General features: G+C 44.0%; 1 protein-coding gene across 6 annotated transcripts in view; it reads right to left on the bottom strand.

Annotated features, from left to right (window-relative positions):
* Positions 1-17,141, bottom strand: part of aox6 (aldehyde oxidase 6) — a 42,843-nt gene that overhangs the window by 20,720 nt on the left and 4,982 nt on the right. For 4 of the 6 annotated variants that reach the window (XR_014568768.1, XR_014568769.1, XM_083757602.1 and 1 more), the window contains exons 2-13: positions 16,370-16,427; positions 14,458-14,554; positions 13,816-13,924; positions 12,809-12,935; positions 12,621-12,682; positions 9,287-9,421; positions 8,357-8,437; positions 6,068-6,266; positions 3,800-3,892; positions 1,224-1,375; positions 726-819; positions 264-373 (exon numbers count right to left, since the gene is read on the bottom strand). Coding sequence is in view for 4 of the 6 variants with exons in the window: in XM_083757601.1 (XP_083613727.1) it covers positions 264-373; positions 726-819; positions 1,224-1,375; positions 3,800-3,892; positions 6,068-6,266; positions 8,357-8,437; positions 9,287-9,421; positions 12,621-12,682; positions 12,809-12,935; positions 13,816-13,924; positions 14,458-14,554; positions 16,370-16,427 (1,317 nt within the window). In the remaining 2 variants the exon portion in view is untranslated. Of the gene's footprint in view, positions 1-263; positions 374-725; positions 820-1,223; positions 1,376-3,799; positions 3,893-6,067; positions 6,267-8,356; positions 8,438-9,286; positions 9,422-12,620; positions 12,683-12,808; positions 12,936-13,207; positions 13,222-13,815; positions 13,925-14,457; positions 14,555-16,369; positions 16,428-17,141 lie in introns of those variants that run through there. The other 2 variants (XM_083757603.1, XM_083757604.1) reach the window with 2 other exon arrangements.

Here is a 17,141-nt window from a genome sequence, read left to right as displayed (position 1 = left end):
TGAACGGGCACCCATTTTGGTGTCAGCATCATGTTATGCTTTAGCTATTTAAAAATAGCAGATCTACAAGCTCATATCGCGCCACCGAGTGGCGCGATACGAGCTTGTAGGTCTGCTATTTTTTGAAAAATCGAAGAACGACTGACATTTTTTAGAATCTGATCTCAGGTCAGAATGGGTTAATCAGACCAGTGTGTGTCCAGTGGAAACCTCGTATGAATCTGATCTCAGGTCAGAATGGGTTATAGGTATAATTTGTATACCTTTCTGGTGCGGGGAATGAACACAGACAGGACGACGTCATCAGGTTTCAGGACCGTTTTTCTAAAACCAACGAAGAAGTCTTCATTCAGCGGAACCTCTCTACTCCCTCCTGTGAAAATGAATAGAATAAAGGCCTGTTCATAGTCTGGATGTTCGGTGGCGAGGTGACCGCCGCTCCGGTGGCGAGGTGACCGCCGCTCCGGTGGCGAGGTGACCGCCGCTCCGGTGGCGAGGTGACCACCGCTCCGGTGGCGAGGTGACCACCGCTCCGGTGGCGAGGTGACCACCGGAGCTGTAATAACGTGGAGCGGTGGTGAGTAAAAACAGAGAGAAGGGCTGGGGCGGTGGCGGTGGTTTGCTCAGACGGACATGGACACACTCATGGATGGACTGACGGAAGCACAGATTGGACAGACAGAGAGGGTGCAGAACATCGGCCTGGCGATAATGTGACAACTCACCCGTTGAAACGACTTTCAGTTTGCAGTTGCCAGCGGCCAACAAAGGGTTAAGATCAGAGTTAGGAAACGCACTGACGATGTTCCCTCCAAGAGACTGATTTAGCAAAAACACACAATTAATGAATGCAATTACATAATTATGCATATTTTAATAACATAATACTACAAGTAACTATATGATTGTGTAAAAACACGTTTTCTCCAAGAAACCGAAACTGTAATTGACATAAATTAACAGTGGAATGCAGGTGATGACAGTTATTATAATATAGTGTATGTAATAAATATAGGTGATAACAGTAATTTCTTACACATTACATTTACAGTTATATGTTGCGTATCTGGACTCATGTGATGCCGGGCAGGTGTTACAGTATGGGTGTTACAGCTACCTCGTATCATAGCATATCGATACTTGGTGTTACTGTTACAGCATAGATAGTAGGGTGTTACAGCTACCTTGCATCATAGTATATAGATATACTTTGTGTTACTTACAGCTACGTTGCGTATCTGGACTCCTGCGATGCTAGGCAGGTGTTTGAGCAGGGCTCTGTACAGTTCAGTCTCGTGGTCAGGCAGTGATTTCACTACATTTCCCAGAATGCATTGCACGGCGGACAGGCTGTTCCCTGCTCCCACCCACACACCTGCAGGACAGAGACAGCAGAGGACCAAATATTTGAGAAGAAGAAGAAATGCGTTCTGGTAAATCAAGTTTACCAAGGGTAACTGGACTAAGCATCAGATACTTGTTTACAGCCAGGCCCACATGGAGCATTTCATGGTAGTGGTTCAATGCCTTGTCCAAGGGCACTTCAACGGTGGTAATTTTAACGTGTCGGACCGCTGATTCGAACTGGCGACCTTCCGATATCTAGCCCGCTCCGCAATCCACTCGGCCACCGCTGCCACTAATTACACTTGAGTACATACTGAATGAGGTATTCGCCTCAAACATCTTATTTTTGAAATGTCAAACATTTCAAAAATAATAAAATTGCTCAAAGTCCACTGCAGACGACTTGCTGCCGTCATTTTAACAGATTTCTTTAGCAGATTGCTGTCACCCTTTTAGCCTTGGGTTTGAGAAAGGTCACCTTAACATAGACAGATAGATCTTTATTGTCATTGCACAACGTACAACGTACAACGAAATTAAAAGTGCCAACCGATCAGTGCAACTAGAATATAAAAACTATAAAAGCTAATAGAACAAGAACACACACATAAACGTACTTCATGTTTTTGCACAAATCCCTATTGCACATGACAGATATTTCACAGTACACACTTAATTGCAGCGGTTATTGCACAAACCGTGATTGTACTTAACTTAAAAACAGCACAATAAAACATGTATTTTAGCAACGGATCATTTCTTAGCAGCATTCAGTGGCTCCCGCTGCGGGATAGAAGCTGTTACTGAGTCTGCTGGTCCCTGACCTCAGCACTCTGTACCGTCTGCCTGATGGCAACAGTTCAAACAGTGGCGGGGTGGGAAGTGCCCTTTATAATGTTCTGTGTGTTTTTTTTGAGACAGCGGGATGAGACAGCATGTGACCGGGAGGGAACCCCCGTCACGCCAAACGTTCGACATCAAGTCACATATTTGTCCCAAGAAGTCCCTATACAGGCCATGCTGGGAGTGTGATGACAAAGACACAGAACTCTGGCCTTCACAGCCTAGAAGCAACGTTCCTAGAGGGATTGTTCAACATTCAGGACAGAAAACGTGAACGGTCCAAATGACACAATTGGACCAGGGGTGCACACACTTCTTTGACTTGAGAGCTACTTTTCAAAATGTTTCAACAAGATCTTCCTACCGAAAAAAGAATATTATACCATTGCTGAAAATAGTTTAAATATGGAATAGCGGCGCTGGTGTTACATATAAGACAAATGCACTTGGAATGGAAAAATGGAATAGGTAGGTAGTTTTACTGACGTTTGTGGCACAGCAACACACACTTGAAAACAAAATATTCCTTTGTGGGTTTGAGCTGACAGGCCCTTTTTGATCAATGAATCAATGAATCATGTCACCTTAATTCAAGTGGCAGATGCCAAAAATATATGTTTTTAATTTAAACTTTCACGTAGATCATGTGATCTACCTGCACAGCCCTTGTGATCTAATGGTAGATCACAATCTACCTTTTGGGCACCCCTGGAATAGACTGTCAGCGCGAGTATAACCCTGCAGTAAACTTGTTGTCGTTTGATTAAACCAAACTATTGCGTCCGATAGCTTGTTATTTTTGCGACGAGGAGCGCTGTGTAGGGTTACATGCACACACGTCGCCTCGGGCCAACAAAACTCCCACAGTGAAGCCTGATTTATACTTTGTTGTATACGATGTGTTGCATGCTGAAGATAGCTTGATCTACAAGCTCACAACACGTCGCGTCCACGGGGTGCATACTTAGTTTAGACTAGTCATTGACTCATTGGTTAGACATGGGTTAAGGTTAGGTTTAGGCGTGCTGCCCCGTGGGAGGTTAGGTTTAGGGTGCATACTTAGTTTAGACTAGTCATTGGTTAGACATAGGTTAAGGTTAGGTTTAGGTGTGCTGCCCCGTGGGAGGTTAGGTTTAGGGTGCATATACTTAGTTTAGACTAGTCATTGGTTAGACATGGGTTAAGGTTAGGTTTAGGTGTGCTGCCCCGTGGGAGGTTAGGTTTAGGGTGAGGGTTTGAGATAGGTTGTAGTTGTAGGACTAATGACTGGTCTAACCAATGACTAGTCTAAACCAAAAACTGTCTAAACTAAGTACTGCACCCGCGTCCGCGGTACATTGTGAGCTTGTAGGAAATATGCTTCAATTGCCTTCACAATAAAAGCATTTTCAGTTGGTGGCATTTCACATTGCAGAAGGGTGCAGGAAGAGTGGGCACATAGACAGACAGACAGACAGAGACAGACAGACAGACAGACAGACAGACAGACAGACAGACAGACAGACAGACAGACAGACAGACAGAGACAGAGACAGACAGATATACAGATATACACAGTACATGTGCATATGCTGGGAATTAAGTGGTTAACGTAATGATGACCTCATACCCTGTGGCGTGTGAGTGATGTCATACAGCTCCTTGACTCTGATAGGTGAGATAATCAGTGGGTGGAGCACTCCTTTGAACTTCATTTCAGGACCTGAGAAACAAAACAAAAAGTAATGACTGCGCTGAAAGTTATTTAATTTATTTGACTTGAATGGAGTCCTGTATTTCCATCTTTAACCCATTCTGACCGGGCACACATTTTGGTGTTAGCATCATGTTATGCTTTAGCTATTGAAAAATAGCAGATCTACAAGCTCATATCGCGCCACCAAGTGGCGCGATACGAGCTTGTAGGTCTGCTATTTTTGAAAAAAATCGAAGAACGACTGACATTTTTAGAATCTGATCTCAGGTCAGAATGGGTTAATCAGACCAGTGTGTGTCCAGTGGAAACCTCGTATGAATCTGATCTCAGGTCAGAATGGGTTAAAAGCATCATACTTCTACTCCACTACAGTATTTACAGTACAGTTCTACTCCACTACATCTCAAAGGTTCATCAGGCTTCAGTCAGTTGATGCACTGAGAGCCCGTAGAGCTTGTAGATATTATTATAGTTATTTTTCAAGAATAACTAAACAATATAGTACTTTCACGTTGCACTTCTTCTACCACTGTCATGAAAACATCATTCAGGACCTCTAGTATGGATGGTTTTATGTCCTACCAGGACCTCTAGTATGGATGGTTTTATCTCCTACCAGGACCTCTAGTATGGATGGTTTTATCTCCTACCAGGACCTCTAGTATGGATGGTTTTATCTCCTTCCACTACGAGGACCTCTAGTATGGATGGTTTTATGTCCTACCAGGACCTCTAGTATGGATGGTTTTATCTCCTACCAGGACCTCTAGTATAGATGGTTTTATCTCCTACCAGGACCTCTAGTATGGATGGTTTTATCTCCTACCAGGACCTCTAGTATGGATGGTTTTATCTCCTACCAGGACCTCTAGTATGGATGGTTTTATCTCCTACCAGGACCTCTAGTATGGATGGTTTTATCTCCTACCAGGACCTCTAGTATGGATGGTTTTATCTCCTACCAGGACCTCTAGTATGGATGGTTTTATGTCCTACCAGGACCTCTAGTATGGATGGTTTTTATCTCCTACCAGGACCTCTAGTATGGATGGTTTTATGTCCTACCAGGACCTCTAGTATGGATGGTTTTTATCTCCTACCAGGACCTCTAGTATGGATGGTTTTATGTCCTACCAGGACCTCTAGTATGGATGGTTTTATGTCCTACCAGGACCTCTAGTATGGATGGTTTTATGTCCTACCAGGACCTCTAGTATGGATGGTTTTATGTCCTACCAGGACCTCTAGTATGGATGGTTTTATGTCCTACCAGGACCTCTAGTATGGATGGTTTTATGTCCTACCAGGACCTCTAGTATGGATGGTTTTATCTCCTACCAGGACCTCTAGTATGGATGGTTTTATGTCCTACCAGGACCTCTAGTATGGATGGTTTTATCTCCTACCAGGACCTCTAGTATGGATGGTTTTATGTCCTACCAGGACCTCTAGTATGGATGGTTTTATGTCCTACCAGGACCTCTAGTATGGATGGTTTTATCTCCTACCAGGACCTCTAGTATGGATGGTTTTATCTCCTACCAGGACCTCTACTATGGATGGTTTTATCTCCTACCAGGACCTCTAGTATGGATGGTTTTATCTCCTACCAGGACCTCTAGTATGGATGGTTTTATGTCCTACCAGGACCTCTAGTATGGATGGTTTTATGTCCTACCAGGACCTCTAGTATGGATGGTTTTATGTCCTACCAGGACCTCTAGTATGGATGGTTTTATGTCCTACCAGGACCTCTAGTATGGATGGTTTTATGTCCTACCAGGACAGAAATGTCAATCCCTAGACTTCACTACCAGGACAGAAATGTCAATCCCTAGACTTCAAAACTACTCTCAAAGAGCACTTATGGGTGGAACTGGCCCCTGTAACAAAGTTACAGCCCCCCCCCCCCCTTTTTTGCATACATGTACATGTATTTATTTGTGTTTATGTCTTTAAATGTTGTGATGAATTGAAAATAGAGGACCCTTATATATATACATATAAACAAGTCTTAGTGCTTTTCTGGTTTCTCTTAGCAGATTTTGTATCGACCTGTACTTTCCTTGAACTGTACCCATTCTACAAAACTGTTAATACAAGAATCAATCAATCAAGTTAGTGGTATATTGTTATGACCCCCCCCCCCCCCCCCCCACACACACACACACACACACACACCTATGTTAGTGTTGCCTAGCACCAGAGGGGCTTCAGGGTGGGTTGATTTGAGGTGAAGCAGGTCCTCCACACAGACAGGAAACACCCAGGATCCTCTGTCCCCATGGAACTCCTGTCTGTCTGCGTGGACCTGTCTGTCTCCTTCCTGTCTGTCTGCATGGAACTCCTGTCTGGCCTGGCTCTGGGCCTCTGACATCAACTGGTTGGTAGACAGACAGACAGACAGACAGACAGACAGACAGACAGACAGACAGACAGACAGACAGACAGACAGACAACTTTGTAATCATGCAAAAGTAACAAACATGGCAGACAAGCTCTCTGCTCTGCACATTGAGAGCTTGTAGATCTGTCATTTCCGTTATTTAAATGGAAATGTTAAGTGAAAACACAGCTATAGTACCAGAATATTTTAGAGCACTTTGTGCTTCCGTTCCGTATATGTTGACAAGCTTCATGGAGATGCCGATTTAATTTTCCAGCAGAACTGGAAACCTGCCCACAGTGCCAAAACTACTTGTAGCTGGTGTACTGACCATGGTATTACTGTGTTAAAACTACTAGTAGCTGGTGTACTGACCGTGGTATTACTGTGTTAAAACTACTTGTAGCTGGTGTACTGACCATGGTATTACTGTGTTAAAACTACTTGTAGCTGGTGTACTGACCATGGTATTACTGTGTTAAAACTACTAGTAGCTGGTGTACTGACCATGGTATTACTGTGTTAAAACTACTAGTAGCTGGTGTACTGACCGTGGTATTACTGTGTTAAAACTACTTGTAGCTGGTGTACTGACCATGGTATTACTGTGTTAAAACTACTTGTAGCTGGTGTACTGACCATGGTATTACTGTGTTAAAACTACTTGTAGCTGGTGTACTGACCATGGTATTACTGTGTTAAAACTACTAGTAGCTGGTGTACTGACCATGGTATTACTGTGTTAAAACTGCTAGTAGCTGGTGTACTGACCATGGTATTACTGTGTTAAAACTACTTGTAGCTGGTGTACTGACCATGGTATTACTGTGTTAAAACTACTAGTAGCTGGTGTACTGACCATGGTATTACTGTGTTAAAACTACTAGTAGCTGGTGTACTGACCATGGTATTACTGTGTTAAAACTACTAGTAGCTGGTGTACTGACCATGGTATTACTGTGTTAAAACTACTAGTAGCTGGTGTACTGACCATGGAATTACTGTGTTAAAACTACTTGTAGCTGGTGTACTGACCATGGTATTACTGTGTTAAAACTACTTGTAGCTGGTGTACTGACCATGGTATTACTGTGCTTAACTGACCAGACAACTGGCTTGACCTGAAGCCCACAGATGCTCTATATGTTGTATTGTGAATAGGAAGATGTGAGACACTACACTAGACCAGGGGTGTCCACACACCTCTGACTTAAGAGCTACTTTCAAATGACTGGCTCAACATGATCTGCCCAAAATGTTACCTGAGGGGGCTTTGGAATAGCAGCGATGGTGTTAGCCTACCTACATATAATATATGTGCCTATTTCAAGAATAATTAACCAATGATAAGACTACATTGGATCTATTGGAACACAGGTTGCTGGCATACAATGACCAGGAGAGGGCGCCATATACTCAACACATTACATTCATTCAGTGTGCGTGTGCATGTGTGTATTGGCAAGTATTGTGACTAAATATTAACTATTGGATCCACAGCTTCTTTCATTTTTACATGTCCTGAAAACATTTCCTGCCAGCCAGCCTGCCTGCCTGCCTGCCTGACTGCCTGCCTGCCTGCCAGCCAGCCAGCCAGCCAGCCAGCCAGCCAGCCAGACTGCCAGACTGCCAGCCAGCCAGCCAGCCAGCCAGCCAGACTGCCAGCCTGCCTGACCCTCTAAAAAGTAAACACAGTGGTATATTTGTATATTTGACCATGACCAGAGAAGCGTGAACACTCCACGAGGGAAGCAGTCAGCTGACACCGTGACATCCGACCTTGTGAGTCATTCGTGACTCAACAGAAAACACAGCTGCACAGTTTTGTTCAATGCATTCATCAGAAGGACAATCAGTCACCAAAAGCAGGAACGTGTGTTACTTTTCAATGAGTCTAACATTCATTAGGAGGGCAGCATCAGTCACAAGAAGCAGAGCTGTGTGTTTTCAATGAGTCTAACATTCATTAGGAGGACAATTTCAGTCACCAGAAGCAGAGACGTGTGTTTTCAACTAGTCCAACATTAATTCATTAGAAGGACAATATCAGTCACCAGAAGCAGTAAATAATGAAACTGACGTACGATCAGTTCTGGAGGGAAGATCAGTTCTTGTGTTTCGTCCAATGGGAGGAGGCCGTCTCTGTCGAACAGCTGCAGCGTGCCCTGCAACGCAAAATAAAACTTACAAACTTCATTCTACTGCTACATAAACAAACTCGACTTTTATAATCAAACTCTACTTTTTACAACCGTAATAACACAAAACAAACTATCCTACTGTTATTAACTGCATCCAGGGAGCATCGCTATTTGGGGTGACAGGGGAGGTTATTTGCCCTCCCTTTTCAGATTTGACTGAGAGCCTGCCATCACGCAAATTCCAGCTTTTCACCAGAGGAACAGGCAGACTCTTCACATAATAGAGCATGTGTGAAATAAGTGTCAGAGCTGAAATCGACATGTAAATATGAAATGAATGCTTAAACATGTAGCTAGGTGTAACCACAGAAGTGAACCTTTCAAGCCTGTTTTCTCAACTTGAGACATTACTCTATAAGCCTTAAGCCATATCTCCAAAACTGGTGGGTCAAACTGAACAACCAATATGTCAATTTGAAGCTATGCTTCCCTGCTTTCATAGGACATGAAAAAACAAAAATTCTAAAAAGATCCAATGGCAGTCTCTCATTCACGGTGGGTCACAAATGTAGATAATGTAATAGATAATTGATAAAGGAAAGGAAAGGTACTATGTTTACCCAGGGTAACTGGACTAAGCTCAAGAACTTGTTTACAGCCAGGCCCTGCTCATAGAACATTTCATGGTAGGGGTTCAATGCCTTGTCCAAGGGCACTTCAGCGGTGGTAATTTTAACGTGCCGGTCCGGGGATACGAACTAGCGACCTTCCGATATCAAGACCGCTCCGCAAACCGTTCGGCCACCGCTGCCTCATGGTGAGCAATGAATGATCTGTTATTCTGAGGGTGACTCTGTGTCCTTAAAAACCTACGTTGTATTCTGTTCCCTTCTGGCAGAAGTCTGCGTTCCCATTGGCTTGGCAAGAGTCTCCATTCCCATTGGCTCTGCAACAGTCTGCATTCCCATTGGCTCGGCAACAGTCTGCGTTCCCATTGGGGCTAGACTCCTGTGAAGACATTTAACCACAACATATACTGATTGTTAAATCATAACAATTACGGATTAAATATAATGATGAATTGAACTGATATGTTCTAATATTCATCATCTTAATAATAATTATTGTATAAAAGTGTAACCCAATCCATAATATAATGATGTATTCACATTTCTATTGAGTAAAAGTACAAAAGTATTGGAATCAAAATTGAATTAAAAGTACCAAAAGGTAAATAATCAGAATCAGATCCACCTTTATTGTCAAATCACAGTAAAATGTTCAGAGTTCTTAAAAATGTGTCAAAATAATTTGAAAAGAGACCCTTACAGATCTGCTGTTTTCAAATAGACAAATAATTAAACATCTCTTCACTTAGAAAATGCATTGTGTGTGTCAGGTGGGTTAATTCCGTTTAGGCTGAAAGGGGGGAGTCTGACTGAACCAAATGCTACTGTGTTATTAAACAAAAAAAAAAAAAACTGAATTATTTTAGCAATTTTTAATGAAAATTAACCTATGACCCTTATCCTCGAGGACTGGTCCAGCGAGCTCCTGGGACTCGGGCTCAGGGGCCTAGCCCCAAGTTGACGGTTAACAGAAGAACTTGTCTTTGTTGGGTTATGACTAATTCCTTTATTGAATTCGACATGCTGGCTATGGCCGACTGCCAGTCCGAAGGCGTGTGTGCATGCGGAGTGTGGACAATGACCCTAAATCTAAGTCCTTTACACAGCGTGTGTGTGTGTGTGTGTGTGTGTGTGTGTGTGTGTGTGTGTAGATGATATCCCATAACCTCTGCGGGGGGTGTAACCATGGCAACTGATCCCACAGCCTGAACTGCTGGTGTTTTATACAAAAACATGTGCATGTGTTAATATTCACATCAATTACTACTTACAGTTACTATATACCGGTACTTCATAATGTGTATGGTCAATGTATGTGTGTAAGTTCTCATCAATAACTAAACCTACTATAAATAATACTATTAAATACTAAACCTGGTCTTAATGGGTGGGTGTAATATGTTACAGTATGATTGGAAAACCACAACAAAATAGGGGTTCCACTGCTCCAATGAATGTTGTTTGTAGGTGCAAATATATAGCTGGTCTTATATCATTATTATTGGTGGTGGTGACAATACTAATAATTTGAGCCTGGGAATATCAATCCCTGTGTTGAGGGACACACTGCGGTCATAAATGGTAAATGGTAAATGGTGCATTTATATAGCGCCTTTATCCAAGGCGCTTTACATAGATTGTGCATTACATTCACCCATTCATACACCGATTGCGGCGGAAGCCATGCAAGGTACCAACCAGCACATCGGGAGCAATTTGGGGTTCAGTGTCTTGCCCAAGGACACTTCGACATGTAGACAGGAGGAGCCAGGATTCGAACCGCCGACACATGGATCATTGGACGACCTGCTCTACCTGCTGAGCCACAGTCGCCCCTCATGTCATGTGAAGTTGCCCGAACGGCCGAGGCTCCAAGAACAGAAATGGTAGTTAAGGGCGTTTATTCTCCCCAAACTCCTCCACCAAAAGTCCAGTCGTACAGAATTGTTCAGTGCAAGAATTATCAATAGCAAACTGTAATACTGGCAACGAAATAAAGGACAAAAAGATAAATAAATACTTAGGCAAACAGGATGAGAGCTCTCTTCAGGCTGCACCTTGATCACACAAGGCCCTGTAGCTTTCCCTCAGGGATGTTATTTGTGTCAATGCCCACATCCAACTGACTAGTCTGACCCTGCAGCCTCCCTTAAATACACACTGCGTTGCGTGCAGCACGCTTTGTCAACATACACAATTACACACCTTCATAATCCCTCATGGTGGCCCTGCAACAGGCCGCTTCGTATTTTTAACCTATAACTCCACCGATCTGTGTAAACCGTTGTATGTGCGCCACCAGCGCTATAAATATTGTATAGCTTGTTTGATGTTTCACATTTATATCCTGACTGGCTAAGATTGACATCTGATGAAGTTTGCAGGAGTGAGCTTCAAACTTTGTGAACGCAGCGTCCTATTGTGGCGGAACTGTGCATGCACATTCCCACTAGGCTGAGGAAGAAATGCTACCCTTTTAACATTGCCCTATTGTCTATTGGCCATTATCTGCTACTTCTATGATGAGATGAGATGATGAGATATAATTTGTCCCACGAGGGGAAATTTGTCTTGGGCAAAAGTGCAGCAATACATTAACGTTTTTTTAAACACAATAGCAGCATTGTACAAGGTATACACCGGGACAACGCTCCACACGTCCCAAACTCTTCTCCCTTCTGGCTCCAAAACTGTGGAATGCACTTCCCATTGCAGTCAGAACTGCAGCATCACTCCCAATCTTCCGCCGTAGTCTGAAAACCCACCTTTTCAGACTCCATCATGGCCCATAGCACTTTCCCTACCCCCTTAGATAGCATTTCTGTAGACTTAGATAGCATTTGATACAGACTTATAGCATGTTATGTAGACAGCACTATAATTGCATTGTATGTAGTCATAGCACGTCATAGTACATATGTATAGCATAGTAGTATATATGTATAGTTTATATGTATAGTTTCATTATATAGATATTCCACTGTTACTTTCTTAGCTTATGCATGTTTCATGATAAATGCTTTTTATGTGATGTATTCCCATGCTTTTTTGTTCTTGCTTAATGTGAGTCGCTCTGGATTAAGAGCGTCTGCTAAATGCCTAAATTGTAAATTGTATAGTATCACAAGAGTATCACAAGAGATAAGTGCAAAATTGCAATCGGAGAAGGTATATGAATGAATATAAAAAGGTATATGAATGATGATGAATGAGGTATATGAAGGTATATGAATGAATATAAAAAGTACAAGAGTATTCACAAGGTAAGAACAATAAATAACAGACGAAGGTCAAGAAGTCCATTCCCCACTAAGATCTATGAATGTGGCCGCTCTATAACGTCTACCAGAGGGTATTAAACTGCTCATACTCTGAAGATAATATATGTGAATACCAAACAATGCACGGCCACAACAAACGTTCCTGATCTGGTGGAGACCCGTTAGCCTGGCGCGACCAGACTCCTCCCAGAGGAAACATCAGTGAACCCTCGCTATGCGTCTCTAGCACCAGGCTAGAGACCTGTGCTCCGAGGAGCACTTCTTCTAGTTACTCATCTTTAGCTAGCTCATTCATACCTGACAGAACGTTGAGAAACCGTCCAGGATGGACCGATAGCCAGTACACCGACACAGGTTACCTAGACAGACAGGCAGAGAATAAATATATTTTATTTGTGTGTGTGTGTGTGTGTGCGTGCGTGCGTGCGTGCGTGCGTGCGTGCGTGCGTGCGTGCGTGCGTGCGTGCGTGCGTGTGTGTGTGTACCTGCCAGTGTTCGTGTGATATCCTCCATGGTAGGATGTGGGTTGTTCCTCAGCATTGTGTACACACTCATCACCATGCCGGGGGTGCAAAACCCACACTGTGACCCATGAGCAAGGGCTATACGCTCCTAACACACGCACACACACACACACACACACACACACACACACAGCCATTTTTCAGCTTTTTACAGATTATGAAACTATAGAATGTAGGCTATAAAACCTGGACCGGATTAATCCGGGTCTTGGTGTGTGTTATAAAACCTGGACCGGATGAATCGGGGTCTTGGTGTGTGTGTGTAATAAAACCTGGACCGGATGGATCCGGGTCTTGGTGTGTGTGTGTAATAAAACCTGGACCGGATGGATCCGGGTCTTGGTGTGTGTGTAATAAAACCTGGACCGGATGAATCCGGGTCTTGGTGTGTGTGTGTAATAAAACCTGGACCGGATAGATCCGGGTCTTGGTGTGTGTGTAATAAAACCTGGACCGGATGAATCCGGGTATTGGTGTGTGTGTAATAAAACCTGGACCGGATGAATCCGGGTCTTGGTGTGTGTGTGTAATAAAACCTGGACCGGATGGATCCGGGTCTTGGTGTGTGTGTAATAAAACCTGGACCGGATGAATCCGGGTATTGGTGTGTGTGTAATAAAACCTGGACCGGATAGATCCGGGTCTTGGTGTGTGTAATAAAACCTGGACCGGATGAATCCGGGTCTTGGTGTGTGTGTGTAATAAAACCTGGACCGGATGGATCCGGGTCTTGGTGTGTGTGTAATAAAACCTGGACCGGATGAATCCGGGTCTTGGTGTGTGTAATAAAACCTGGACCGGATGAATCCGGGTCTTGGTGTGTGTGTGTAATAAAACCTGGACCGGATGAATCCGGGTCTTGGTGTGTGTGTGTAATAAAACCTGGACCGGATGAATCCGGGTCTTGGTGTGTGTGTAATAAAACCTGGACCGGATGAATCCGGGTCTTGGTGTGTGTGTAATAAAACCTGGACCGGATGAATCCGGGTCTTGGTGGAGCCGATCCCCTCCACGGTGGTGACAGCTGCTCCATGGAGCTGAACCACTGGAAGCAGACAGGAGTTGACGGACAGGTGACTGAAAGGGTTAATATGAAGGAAAACTACCACCATCTCCATGACAACGACATCATCACAATATAAAGGATACCTGGTGGTCTTGGTGATGACATCACTATGACATCACAATATAAAGGATACCTGGTGGTCTTGGTGATGACATCATAGTGATATCACAGTATAAAGGATACCTGATGGTCTTGGTGATGACATCATAGTGACATCATCACAGTATAAAGAATACCTGATGGTCTTGGTGATGACATCACTATGACATCACAGTATAAAGGATACCTGGTGGTCTAGGTGATGACATCACTGTGACATCACAGTATAAAGGATACCTGATGGTCTTGGTGATGACATCATAGTGACATCATCACAGTATAAAGGATACCTGGTGGTCTAGGTGATGACATCATAGTGACATCACAGTATAAAGGATACCTGATGGTCTTGGTGATGACATCATAGTGACATCACAGTATAAACTAAAGGATACCTGATGGTCTTGGTGATGACATCATAGTGACATCACAGTATAAAGGATACCTGATGGTCTTGGTGATGACATCATAGCGTGACATCATCACAGTGCAGGCTCCACAGCCTCCTCCTCCACAGCCAGATTTACTTCCTGTGAGACGCACTGACAGACAGGGGTCAAGGGTCAAACTTTGTGATGATGGCAAACACTGTGTGTGTGTGTGTGTGTGTGTGTGTGTGTGTGTGTAACTTTGTAAGCCGATCTGGAGCGGATATGAAAGGTCGGATAGATGAGTCTCAACCCTAGAACATTAAACACAGGTGATTTTCATGTTAATCACATGACCATAGCGATAATGTGCTCCGATTATCATGATGTTTGGACAAAATCTGTAGGAGTAATATCACAAAAATGTTGTGTAGCAAAAGCCGGTGCTACAATGTGATCCATTTGGGCAGAGGTTCTGGGCTGACCTTCAGGGAGTGCCTGTGCAGCTTCACGGTGAGGGTGTGAGCACACTTTAGATTCCATTGCGCGGACAGAAGAAGCTGTGTTTTGCGTCATTTCCGAGTTTTTAGACAGCTGGTGGATGGAAATGAAGCTCCACCGACGCGGCAGTTTGACCCAGCGGCATTCTGCCGAATCTGGATTCCCCCCCCCCCCCCCCCATTGACAATCTCCACAAGAAGAGACAGCGCAAGAAAAGAATCCTCTGCCTCCCCCCCCCCACCTGTTGTGTCTTCGTCTGGGCCGTGCTCGGTTTCCACTGAACGCGCCATGATAACGCAGGACTTGAGGCAACGTGACATGACCTTGGGGAGATATGCGGGAACACACTTACACAAACACATGAGAATGAACTTCCCATCGAACTATCCCATGGACACACATGTCTTTACACACAGCCGCCTTCCTCCACCCCCCCCCCCCCCCTCCCTCACCCCCCGAGCTGGGTTATCTTTTTTCCTCCTACCACGCAGCTCATCCCACTGGAAGGTATGCGTTGGGTGTAGAGCTTTGTTATGCCCAGGACCAAGCACCCACCACCCACCCCCAGAAACGTGCCAGCACAGAAATGTTCTATGTCTTCTTACCCCCCCCCCCCCCCCCCCCCCCCCCTTTATGCATCCCCCCCCCTAGAAATGCAAATGCCAGTCTTTTCAATGCCATGCCGGAAGGCAGCATTCAGGAGATTTTTTTGTTTTTCGAAGTCTCCTGAACTTCTTGAACACAGTATTTTTTTTTTTTGCGTTGAACACAATTTGTTTAGAAATCCATGTCGTACACTGCATCTCCACTAGCTCTAACGAGTGCTGGGTTGCACCCCGAAAACAGCGGATCTACAAGCTCTCAACGTTGAGAGCTTGTAGATCTGCTATTTTCACAATGTTTGTCCAAAGGTTCCCTCTTACAGGATTTCAGCCCCTGCCCCTCCAACACTCTCTACACGTCGCTGCAACTATCCCTGAGATTAGCTGCTCTCTCTCTCACACGTCGTTTGCTTTTTAATTGCACTTTGAGCACAGAGCACTTTACGAGCATGATAAAATAAAAGGAAAAATGTTTCCCTAAGTCTCAGTCTATAGAAGTTTTTACTTAACCCATTCTGACCTGAGATCAGATTCATACGAGGTTTCCGCCGGACACACACTGGTCTGATGAACCCATTCTGACCTGAGATCAGATTCTAAAAAATGTCAGTCGTCCTTCGATTTAAAAAAAAATAGCAGACCTACAAGCTCATATCGCGCCACTCGGTGGCGCGATATGAGCTTGTAGATCTGCTATTTTTAAATAGCTAAAGCATGACATGATGCTGACACCAAAATGGGTGCCCGTTCAGAATGGGTTAATTTTGTTATTCAGTGAGTGAGTCGTGTTCGGTCAAGCTCTCTCTCTCACACACACAAACACACACACACACAAACATAGTCTCGGCATTGGGCCGCCCAGCCTGACGAAGATAATCAAGGATACATTTGTCTCTGAGGTAAGAGAGTAGAGTGGTCTCTGGGTCCACATGCTGGTCTGTCACCTGAAAGGGTCGCGCACGCACGCACGCACGCACGCACGCACGCACGCACGCACACGCACACGCACACGCACACGCACACGCACACGCACACGCACACGCACACGCACACGCACACGCACACGCACACGCACACACACACACACACACACACACACACACACACACACACACACACACTAAATGGCAGTCATCCTCAGCTCTTTAAAGACAATAGGCTCTGTACATGGCATATTGGCTGCTTCCTTCCTTCACAGGCGTTTCCAATGATACTGATTAAATCACCATTGGTGGAAAAAGTACCTAAAAGTATCAATAATGTAGAAATACCCTGTGGAGTCTGGATGTACTTGAGTAAAAGTAGTAATAATATACAGCTAGTTGCTAGTTAGCAACTAAAGTTTTTTCAAATAAATGTAGTGGAGTAAAAGTAGAATATTTGGGGCACTGTACTTAAATGGTACTTAAGTACAGTACTAAAGTAAATTCACTTAGTTCATTTCCACCACTGTGTAACTCACAAGGTGTGGTCTGAGATTGACTTCAACATAGTGCGTAATATAAATTAAATAATGTGAACACATCCTACAACATAGTGTCTAACATGAATGGAACACATCCTACATTCTACAAGTGTCTAACATGAATGGAACACATCCTACATTCTACAAGTGTCTAACATGAATGGAACACATCCTACATTCTACAAGTGTCTAA

This window comes from Protomyctophum parallelum (genome assembly GCF_964188405.1).
Source record: "Protomyctophum parallelum genome assembly, chromosome: 22".
Classification (NCBI taxonomy): domain Eukaryota; kingdom Metazoa; phylum Chordata; class Actinopteri; order Myctophiformes; family Myctophidae; genus Protomyctophum; species Protomyctophum parallelum.
The sequence above is the reverse complement of the archived record's forward strand: the minus strand, read 5'-3'. Positions and strand labels throughout refer to the sequence as shown.